Source organism: Nanorana parkeri, unplaced genomic scaffold (genome assembly GCF_000935625.1).
Source record: "Nanorana parkeri isolate BGI_ZX_2015 unplaced genomic scaffold, ASM93562v1 scaffold579, whole genome shotgun sequence".
Lineage (NCBI taxonomy): Eukaryota > Metazoa > Chordata > Amphibia > Anura > Dicroglossidae > Nanorana > Nanorana parkeri.
The window spans coordinates 403350-415363 of NW_017306847.1; the positions used below are offsets into that span (position 1 = coordinate 403350).

The 12014-nt window shown below is 41.7% G+C and overlaps 1 protein-coding gene across 1 annotated transcript in view; it reads left to right on the top strand.

The window, feature by feature from the left end:
• STAB1 (stabilin 1) overlaps window positions 1–12014 on the top strand; it is a 145403-nt gene that overhangs the window by 2157 nt on the left and 131232 nt on the right. Inside the window, exons 2-5 of the mRNA XM_018562472.1 lie at window positions 179–294; window positions 4797–4871; window positions 9584–9679; window positions 9778–9894. Coding sequence (XP_018417974.1) covers window positions 192–294; window positions 4797–4871; window positions 9584–9679; window positions 9778–9894 — 391 coding nt within the window. The 5' untranslated portion in view covers window positions 179–191. The remainder of the gene's footprint in view (window positions 1–178; window positions 295–4796; window positions 4872–9583; window positions 9680–9777; window positions 9895–12014) is intronic.

The following is a 12014-nucleotide window of genomic DNA, read 5'->3' on the forward strand; positions in this document are numbered from 1 at the left end:
TCCCAGTACCAAAGGAACAGAGAGTGGGGGGAAATTTATTCAAAGGGAGCACAGACCAAAATAGAAACATGACAGAAGTTCTAATCTCTCCAGATTTAAATGCAGTTGGATTTTTTTTTTAAAGTGCTGTTTGGTTTTCATTTATTATAATTGAATGTTCTACGTTTTGCTTGTGTAGATACACTGTGGATATGGGAGGAGTGGTGTTATCAATGCAGGGCTGCAGTCACACTTGTCAGACAGTCATTTTGGAACCTGCATGCTGCAAAGGATTCTGGGGTTCTACATGCTCAGGTATGAACCTTTAGTCTTTACAAATAAATGTTTTGCATTCTGTGCATTCAGTCATTGCTCATCCTAAAATGTCTAACTCTCTTTCCCTTCACATGGTGAATTAGGGTTATTTTTGCTTTCTTCCCTTATGAGGTTTAACATTATATCCACGAAAACCCACAAAGTGCAGGGAAAATGAAGACTATTTCAGAGGTTATGATGTCCAGCTACTACAAGCTAAAGGCAAAAAAACAAACAAAAAAACAACCACATGGATCTCAAATTCACCTCATCCCCCTCTTCCCTGAAGAAGGAACAACATGAATATGTTTTGCAGTGGATAAGAGCATTCTTTTTGCTGCCCAAACAATTACATTTATATATACTACACATTTAAATGACAGAATATATAGACAATGTGCCAGATCATATGAGAGTATGCAAACACTGTATCTACTCATATGATGGTACTAACTAAATGAAGGAATGAAGGACCCGTGCATACTAAATCAGTCAATCCAGCTTTCAGTCGTATAATTTATTTAGACTGATAAAAGTAAACTTCTTCTTGGCTTCCCAAATTTACGGCAGTTACACATTCCTTGTCTCTATATTTAAGAATGGAATACGAATCCATTCAGCTAATGAAATATACCACATACAACCTACGGATTCTTGCGGCAGGTATGCCAGGTGTGTCCTTACAGATACGGCCGCTGTGCTCATTCAGGTTAATGATAGGCTGATAGTGGCCGCATCTGTCCATGGCTGTCTCCATGTAATTGCACAATTTCTTTGCATCCCGGAACAAACATCTCTACCCACAGGTAAACATTGATATGATTGGTATGATTACATGCGGACAGCCACTGACATGCAACCACTGTCAGCCTGTCATTAAGTTGAATGGGCATAGTGGCTGCATCTGTAGAGACCCACCTGGTATTCCTGCCATTAGACTCTGTAGGATCTTGCCGCAGGAATCCCCAGACGCCCATGTGCATGTAGCCTAAGTTGTGTGCTTGTTTTTCTGTTTGTTTTGCTATGCTATTTTCTGCTATGAAATATTTATGTTAATTGAATTTCATGTTTGCAGCACAGCAGCCAGTCAGATGTTGATGTGAACCTTAGCTTTACCCATACAGTGTAAAGCAACAGGTTCACTTTAACGTATCCCTCCCCAGCAGCACATACCTCCCTCCCTCTCCCCCTGTAATGCTTCATTTAGCCCTGAAGGCAAAGGAAAGTTGTGTGTAAGCTACAGGTTTTCAGACTCCAAAGATATGGACCCCATGTGTGACGTTGCTGACTGACTGTCACATATTGGAAGTATCAGATATTTCTTTCAGAAATATAAGTGTATGGGATGGGGGTGAGGCCGGTATTAAAGCAAACCTGTTACTTTCTACTGAAATGGCTTACGCACATGTTATCTTTAGGCCCCCTTTCACACCATATTGTGGTATATTGCATTAATGCAGTTTAAATAGGCTGCTGCAGGACTGTCAGACCCTACCGTTTATCTCTTGGCTGCACTGCAAATGTTCAGTATTGCCTGCTCTGGGAGCTGGCCCAGTCTTAGGGCCCATTTACACCAGTCCTATCTGCGGCTGTGTGTTAAACTTATGTGGTTTAATGCACATTGCGTTAGGACAGCCCATGCCTTCAAATGGGCTGCCTAAACCGTCACAACGGATCAAAAATAATGCATGTATTTTTGCCGCACTCTGCCACGCACATTAAGGAGTTGATGGAAATTGTACTGCGACACGAATGCACCGCGAAGGTGTGTTGGGGTGCCATTTAAAATAAATAGCACTGCATCACATCAACACATGTAACACGCACTACCATGCATTGCAGTGACACATGTGAGTTACCCCAATGTAGAGTAGCAGCTGTCCACCAATGTTATCAGTCTGCTCTCTACCTTTGTCAGGAAGCTCCCAGTGTTAGATGGACAGCACTGTACAAAGCAGTAGATTCCAGACTGAATTGCTTTGCTGCCTCTCCCTCTCCCATGCCGAACAAGTAATTGACTGATATCAACAGTGACTAAAATAATTCTCCAAGCTGCATGTAAAAATGCATCCATAGGTGAATAAATCATGTTCTTTTTATCTGCCTGGAGTACAGCTTTAAATGTTTATTGCATACATAGCAGTAGATCTGTGAGATTTATTGGAATGTATTCTGACTCCGATCGTTGTGATAGCGAAATATATCCCTTGCTGAGACCTCTATGCCTGGCCTGTATAAGCAGATATACTCACTGCGGACAATCCTCGTCAGATAGCTGAACTCGTCAATACCGATTCATTCAAAAGAGGTGTTTATTCTTTAACATCAGGTTACAGCAGATGATAGGAACAGCAGTTGAACGGTTATAGTATTGTGCGGTCAGAAAATGATGCCTTTCCTACGTACTGTGCAGATTACATGTGTGTCCTTGTTACATGTGGCTTTCAACTGTGGCCATGACACAGGAAGTACTGCACACAGGAAGAAGGAAGGGGCGTACACTAGGGGGAAATACATCGTCACATGAGGAATAATTACAGAAAACATGTTTGTTACAACAAAAGGCCACTAGATGGCAGCATAGGATAACACATGAATTTAGCTATGAGAAAATAGTTAGGCAAATCACACTATATAAATTCTAACCTATATAACAATGCTAATATTAACTGAGGCTATGCATCTCATATTCTATGTCCCTATTGGGGCGGCACAGAATGCCTTTTGGAAAAGTTCAAAGAATACAGGCAGCCGATGTTTTATGTTTAAGATGGGATCATTTGTATTACTGGTTTGGCAGTGGACCAGGGTTGGATACATTTGGCTAACCTCCACAAATTTGACAATAAAGTCACAGAAATTATTGTTTTAAGAAGAATTCCAAGGTATGCATCACAATGTGTAACTGCCATTAGAACAAGGTAGACTCATGCTTTACCCTTGCATTCTCATATACTGTAAGTGTGCATAACTGTTATGGTGGCCGATTCTCCATTGATCTGATGGCTCAGTGTGACAACTAGATCATAAGCATGCAGCGATTTCCTAATGGCTTATAAAAAGGCAAGAGTCTGAAGTATGTATTATCATGCTCAGGGCTTGTTCACACCAAATGCAGACCAGATCTGCATGAGTTTCTGCGCACGCAGTGCATTGGGTTGTGCCGCGTTTTTTGCCACGCTTTTTGATGCGTTCCAGGCCGTTTTTGGTTTAAAAAAAAATATATCTATTTTTAGTTTAGAATGGGCTTTTAGTGCGTTCCAGGGCGTTTGCATGCGCTTTTGATGCGTTTGCATGCGTTCCCGAGCTTTCTAGAGCAGGTAAAATAGGGCTTGCTGCAGTTTTTTTACATGAACTAGAGCCCAAAATGTGAACTAGAGCCCAAAATGTGAACTAGAGCCCAAAATACCATTGGAATACATTGGACGCAGTTTTGATCCGGTCTGTAACTGCTCGGCTCTGCTCCTGGAACGCGCTTGGTGTAAACCAGGCCTAAGAGACTTTCCCACTTGCTGAGAAAAAAAAGATGGAAGGAAATACTTAACGGCGTGTGCAAAGGGAAGGAAGTCTCTGGCCCATAAAATAAGTCTTGATAGCAGGTTAAGTGGGATACAAAAAAACAAAACTGTGTATTTACTAAGCCACAGTGGAGCTGAGAAAGTGTGAGCTAAGTAAAGTGCAGCAAAAATGCACTGCTTCCTTAATTTTTTGCTGGATTAAAGAGGAATTCCAGGCAAAAATGCCCACATCTTTAAGGCCTTGTTCACACCAAATGCAGAGCAGATCTGCATGAGTTTCTGCACACGCAGTGCAGTGGGTCGTGCCGCGTTTTTGATGCGTTCCGGGCCGTTTATTTAGTTTAAAATGGGCTTTCAGTGTGTTCCATGGCGTTTGCATGCATTTTTGATGCGTTCCAGAGCAGGTAAAATAGGACCTGCTGCAGTTTTTTTACCTGCTCTGGAACGGAACGCTGCGATGTGAACTGGAGCTAAAAATACAATTGGAATACATTGGACGCAGTTTTGATCCGGTCTGTAATTGCTCTGCTCTGCTCCTGGAACGCGCTTGGTGTGAACAAGGCCTTATGCACTTTAACACTCGAAAAAAAATCATAGTGTATTTTAAAGCAAACCTTTCCACATAATGATGTTAATAAAATACACCCCAGCCTATGCAAGTGTTGACTTACAGAAAGGTGCATCATGTGAACAATCGTGGCTGCCATGACAATTAGGAGAGGGACACATGAAAAGGAACAGAAAGTTGCTCTGTGGCACCATATAGTGCCAATATTAGGAGGAAGGGGTTTGCTTTTCATACAGTTTCTATGAGTACCTGAAGCTGTTTTTATATTAGTTTCCTTTAATGAAGAACTCCAAGCAACCAAAAAATGTAGCCTTTCAGTGCTGGGGTAGCCCCTTAAGTTAACTGTTAGGTGCTCATTTTGTCTAGGGGACTCAAACAGACATTATTAAAGTCAACTGTCAATCCTTATTTAACAGAATGTCCTGGAGGATCTACTCGCCCTTGCAGTGGTCACGGTGTCTGCATGGAAGGACTGAATGGCAATGGGACTTGTAAATGTAATGTAAGCATTTCTGTAATGTATCCTTATTTTATTATTTCCCAAATAAATTTTTATTGTGTTTAAGCATCGCCGTTAAAAAAAAAAAATCAACATTTTTCGTAAGCGGTAGCATGAACAATTTTTTTGTTGTTGAACGAATATTCGTCCGTAATGAAAATACGTACACGCTACCGCTAACGAAAATCTGGATTAGCCGAAGTGTCAGTCGAAGCGGGGCGAACGCAAATGCCAGCTTGGCAGAGCCAGCCGTGATAGCAGGCAGGTGCCGGCCAATAGGAAACAGTTGGGGGAGCAAGCTGTCACTACTAGCTCCGCCCAATTGTTTTTTTATTTTAAAAAATCTTTATTTTTTTATTTTACTATTAATTTACATTTTTTTTTTCCCAGCTGCATTCGGCTATTCACTCACTGCAAGTGAGCTGCCAGAGCTTCGGCTCAGCCGATCCTGATGTTGGATCGGCTGAGTCGAAGTCCTTCTGAAGAGAGGGAAGTCCCTGGCATTTAGAAGGGTCTCTTGAACTAAGACCCCTATTTAAAGATTTTCCATATACTCCTATTCTGATAACAACCACACAAAAAAAGGGATTTTCTTTCACTTTGAATGATAGCGGACACCAGGACAAATAGAGAGAGGGTGTCTCCCCCTAACAGAGACACAGACAGCAATAAAAACCTCTCCACTCTATCCAACATAAAAAAAGGTTTTGGCTTAGGTTGCACTTTAAATACTCTTCTGGGGTTCATCACTATAGTTTACTGTACTTTTCTAAAAGAGGAACTTCACCCACCAATTGAATGTCTCCCAAAACGGTAACGTAAGGCTCCATTCACACCTAGGCATATTGTCGCAGCTGGTTCAGCGCGATAAAAACGCTCCACCCAAGGAATCCCATTCATTTCCATGGCCCCCATTCACACCTATGAGTTTTGTCGCAAGCAGAAATATGCCTGATGCTCAAAATAGTACATGAGCTACTTTGGGGAAGATTTCAGCGCACTTTTAGATTGTAAGCCCTCATGACCGTCTTGATTGTATTGTGATTGTAATGTCTTCCTCATATTGTAAAGCGCTGTGCAAACTGTTGGCGCTATATAAATCCTGTATAATAATAATAATAATAATAAAAAATGTTGTCCCATAGACTCAATAAAAAATGCTTGCAAAACGCACATTGCAATTTTTGCACATTTTTGCACACGTTTTGCTTATTCACATGAATGTGCCAAAATCTGCTCACAAAAGACGTGCGTGAAACATGCATAATAGGTGTTGCTTAGATGTGAATGGAGCCTCAAGGCTGCCAGTGTACTAATTTCAGCTCTCAACTGAACTTTCAAGCCCTCAAAGTTCTGGTGTCATAGCTTATCACATGTGCAGCACCATGGCAACTGCAATCCAAATAGAGACTAAGATGGTGCCTTCCCTTGCTGTAAAGGATAGGAAGTTGTAGTTCCACTTTAGATTTTCCATCTACTGAAAATGCAATTTAGGGGAAAAGTATAAAGGGTTACTTTAAATGAATGAAGACATACACTATGTATGTTCCATATTTATTTGTAATTGTATTCTCATTATAATACTGATAACTACTTGCTCAACATTTTTCACAAAGTTGCTATAGATAAATAATATGATTTTTTTCATGGATTTATTCTTTGATTTACAGGAGCCATTCACTGGGTTTGCCTGCAATGAATGTGTAGATCAATTGTTATATGGAAGCGACTGTGATCAATGTAAGTTGGTAAGCTTTATATCACAAAAAGACGGCAAGTCATAAAAGAGAGATGCACTGCCTGGCCAAAAAAAAAAAGTCCACACACTCTAATATGTCATTGGGACCACCTTTAGCTTTACAGCACGCATTCACCGTGGCATCGGTTCAATAAGCTTATGCAATGTCACATTTATTTCCATCCAGAGTGGCATTAATGTTTCACCAAGATCTTGTAGTGATGATAGGGGAGTCAGACCACTGCGTAAACTCTTCTCCAGCACATGCCAAAGATTCTCAGTGCCTGTGGCATCAGGGAAGAAAAAAATCCATAAACCTGTCCTTTCAGTATATTCAGGTAGGCAGCTGACCTCATTTTTTGGGGACATAACGTTGCTGAACCTAAACCTATTAAGACTCTAACCAATTTGCTTAGCTAAATCCAGGTGGTGTCCTTTTTGGCCAGGCAGTGTACAAGCAAAGCACAGGTTTCCTTTATGTATGCAGGGAGAGGTTACACTAGGGTTGCCACCTGTCTAAGATTCACCCAGACAGTCCGGGTTTTGAATGCTGTGTCCGGGTTTCATGGCAGCACAAACCCGGACACAAGATGTAAGGCAGACAGGGGCAACCAAAATTAAGATAGGGGCTACTAGACATGTGCGATTCGTTTCGTTCCGAATCAAAAAATTCAGACGAATTTTCGGAAATTCGGATGTATCCGAATTCCGAATTACAGACATAACGAATGCAAACGAATCCGAATTTCCATTTCGGAAATTCGGGAGCGTTAGTACGAACGTTCGTTTCGTTTTCTGTTCTTATTCGTTTCTTATTTGTTTCGTTCGTTGGAGCAAAGTGACATTAGAGAAGGAGAAAAATATTTTTCCCCCTCAAATGTCACTTTTGCTGCAAACGAATGAACGAAACGAATAAGAAACGAATAAGAACAGAAAACGAAACGAACGTTCGTACTAACGCTACCGAATTTCGTCCGAATCCGAATTCCGAATTGACTTTCACACCCGAATCCTGAAAAACGAAATAACACAAATCCGAATTTAAAACGAAACGAAACTAAACAAATTTTTTGGCAGTGCACATGTCTAGGGGCTACTGACCTCCCACTGAAAATAGTCTAACTGTTATACTTACATATGACTGGGGGAGTGGCGCTATTTACATATAATTAAGCCACGACTCATTCTCCCCCAAAAATGTCCACGCGTCGCTAGCGTGTTTGTGTTTCGCTTGAAGAAAAGGTGGCAACCCTAGGTTACACCCGCAGGTTTTTCTTCTAAGATTCCACACCTTAGTATCGTATTAGATATAATATATAAACACAGCCTATAAAAGTAACTTTCTTCGCAATAATGTCAACTTAAACCAGTTGTACTGTGAATAACCCAGGTCATCACTAGCTTGTCTGTGTTTTAGTATTCAGCTGCCCCATTAGCATTAACTGCCCTCTTCTAGTGCTCACAGAACTGACATCCAGGCCAAAGTATAATGCTGAAGAACTTTTCTTAAACATATTTACACTATGGAGGGAGGGTATAGGGATCCTAGACATCCAGGGTAGAACAGATGTAGACTTCCAGACTCACCAGTCCAACGCCGTAATTCAGTGTAGATCCATTTGTAGCATAATGGAATATGTTTTTGAGCTGCAGATGAGCAGGGATGTACACTAATCTTCAGCAGGAGAGACCCCAGACTTGCTCCTGATGTCCCCTATGTTCCGGGCACCTCCAGCAGCCATCAGCTTCCTTGGTTCTCCTCCTCTGACAACAGCACAGGCCTCCTCCATACTTGAGGCCTACAGAAACACTTGTAGAGCCAAAGGAAATCTCACCGCTCCAATTCCTTAGCCACCATTAGGACTCCCTAGGTGCTGGTCTAATAGGTGCGTCTCCACCTTAGAATGCAGCAGTATACGAACAGACCTCACTATTCAGAGAATTCCAATACTGCAGACTTTATTGAAATTCACAGCAAATCCAGTATATCAGTGAATAAAAGTGTATATATGCACTTACCCAGCATGCAACACTGGTTGAGAGAGACCCAGTGATTGGCTGGTGAACTGCACACACACTCAGTGTCCCTCATTGGCTGTCCCACCCTGCAGCAGTCACACACCACTCAGGCAAGTACAATCAATGCCGAACACCTGGAATTAACCAGATAAATGCCAACTATAATTCAGGCAGACTGACTACAGCTCTGGCAATCACTACATTTCCAGTAGCCACCTCACAAAAGTTGAGGTGGCTACAAGAGGAATGTTCTCTTTCTGTATACTCCCGGGTATTGTGCTCACATATGCACTCAGATAAAAGGCCCAGCCTACTAAACTGTAAGACTTATTTCATTATCATTTTCACGTGAAAATTTTTCATTTACAGTCATAAATATTACATACATGTGTAAATTGTTTACACATGTTTTTCTCTTTAATGATATTTACACCAAAAAGCAAACATGTAATATATTGCAGCTTCGCAAACCTTAGATATGGTGGCTGCATTCATTATCTTTTTTTTTACTTTATTTTCACCTGGTGACCCGGCCAGTAAGTCTGGTCATTTCAATTCCCTTTAACAGACCAAGCTGACCATCAAACGTGGCAGATAGAGTGTTGAAACAAAGCATTTACTACTGACGGGTGCTTACAATGATCAGCTTTTATTTATTTATGTAAACAAGAAAAATGTTGCTTTAACCCCTTGCCGTCCTCCCATTACGGGTGGACGGCAGATTCTTCCCGGCAGGGTCACGTAAATGTATGTCCTTTTTGTTTTTGCTCGCGGGCGCGCGAGCAGAAACCCGCCGGGAAGGATAACAGCCGTTACCGGCAAAATTGCAAAAGTGGAAAGACATTTTTAAAGCGCTGAGAATCATATATTTGTTTTATATCCATATGCCAGAAGTACTCGCACTTATTTAAGTGTAATGTAAGCATAACACATCTTTTTATTTCCAGACTGTCAATGTAAACGTGGAATTTGTAATAATGGAATTAAAGGAGATGGAAGCTGTACCTGTGAAGCAGGCTATATGGGTTCTACATGTGAGCTAGGTAAGGCGGTCTTTACCATGCGTTGCACAGGCTCTGAAATATATAACCTATATTAGTTGTTGTTCTCTTGTTCACTTTTGTGCTCTGTCTCTTCTCAGAATCCTTATCCTGCAAAGCTCTGAACTGCGGAGTAAACGCACGCTGTGTACAGTCAGGCACAAACCTTAAATGTGACTGTATGCCAGTCTACAAGAAGCTGGACGGTGTCTGCAAACGTGAGTGCTTGGTACAAACAAACTGATGTCCACTGCTGTGTGCCTTGATTTCTTTTTTATGGATGGCTTTAAGTAGGATTGCCTGTGAATGACAGATATTTGTCCTGTTATTTGGCACCCCAATATACACATCTGTAGCATTGGGACAGGAAGTGAGGGGGTATATTGTGAACAGGGGCATCAGCAGCAATAACACCCAACAGAGATTGGAACACTTAAAAACGCCACAATTAAAAAAAATGTTTTGGCCGGAGTCAGGCTTTAAGATGCTAACACATTTCCCCCGCCACACCCCCAGCCTTTCCTTGCTGGGGATAAGCACTGTACTTGCAATCGGGCCCTACTTACAATCATGGCTACATTTATTAGTATAGGATAGGGGTAGGAAACCTCGGCACTCCAGCTTTGGTGAAACTACAAATCCCGTCATGCCTCTGCTTCTGGGGGTCCTTCTTGTGACTGTCGGTCTTGCAATGCCTCATAGAACTTGTAGTCTCACAACAGCTGGAGTGCCAAGGTTGCCCACAACTGATATAGGCAAACAGCATTGTGATGCAGGCAACTTTAGTCTCATGCTATCCATAGCGGAGTCCACCTGGGACAAAATTCTCACTTTCCCTTATTCCCATATTCTTCTGTGCTAAGTCGTAGTGTTCCTGAACTACCCAATCTGCCAAACTGGGTTGTCCTGTGTGGCAGAGATGTATAAATCTCAGGATTGGATTGACAGAAATACAAACCCTTTGGCAGGTAACACAACTTTCATATACAGGTATTTCTTCTGTGTATTCATCTGTTTGCCTTAGCAGCTAGCTCCACCTTTCTGACCATGCTTCATGTGCGGTGAGGTCACCACACTTGTAGTCCACTGATACTATTTCAATTTACCTTGGTATGGACTTGGGCAGGAGGAGGAGCTTGTAGGATTCAGAGCATTACACTCTCAATCCATTGATCGCGTTTGGAATGCTTTACTGGCTTCTATTCTAAAAAATGCTAATTGCCTGTTTTTTCTTTTATGAAGAGTTGTGCATTATAATTTTTTTGAAGGTGGAATTTCCCTTTAATGAAAAAACATACATCATTCTTAAAGTTTAAGTCCAGGCAAAACTTTTTTTTCGTTTTGTTTTGGATAGGATGTAGAGGCTTAGAGAGATTTCCGCTTACTCAGTGTGGCAGTGACGACAGTTTCACCAGACGGGAAGTGAGGAAAAGCCTGGAACAGGGATGCAGACAGCAATAAAAAAGATGACAGGAGTTTTAGCTTTCTACTACTCTACTAAAAAAAAGCATTTTTATTTCGGTTTGTGTTGCTTTTGTAGTTACCTTCACATCCTGTCTGGTGTGAAACCATTTTCCCCAGGAGAGAAGTGAGGGGAAATCTTTCTAAGGAAGCTCAGGATAGCAGTAAAAAACCCCATGGGGTTCTAATCCTCTCCTCGTCTAAAATAACGTTTTAAAGTGTTTCTAAAACCTCAGTTTTTTTGCATATATGTACTGCTAGCGAGCAGTAGATGAATGCAAAATGTTTTTTTTTTTAAAAACAAAAACAGCGGTTTAAACTTACCCCATCTCTGCCACGCGCTCCCGTCCGAGAATCCGAAACTGCTTGGGCGGCCACAAAGCATCTTGGGGTGGGCGCTAGCACGGTTTGGATTTTCAGCCGGGAGACTAGGAGAGACGCAAGGTAAGTCTATGGACGCGTGCACCTGCATGCAGACACCGTGGGATCGGAAGTGCCAGCAAGGACCAAGGAGGCAGCGCTGGATCGGAGACCCGCAGCAGCACTGGAGAGAAGGCTGAAAAGGACAGGAAAGAAGAAGATCGGATTAAGAGACATCATTTAAGGTAAGTGCTGACATTAACATTGGGGGGAGGGAAACATTTTTTGACTTTAATGTCACTTTAACTGGATATATACTTTAAAGTGGAACCAAACTCTCACAAAGGAAGACTTCATTTCATAGAGTAATATAAATGAATTGGGATCACGTTATTTTTTGTTAAAAGTTTTCCTCTTAATTTATTCATGTTTTTTCTTCCTGTGTTATGCACATCCTGTAGACCAGGGGTCACCATAGGTGTCGCTACAAGGGGGCAATTGCCCCCCTAGGTTATTT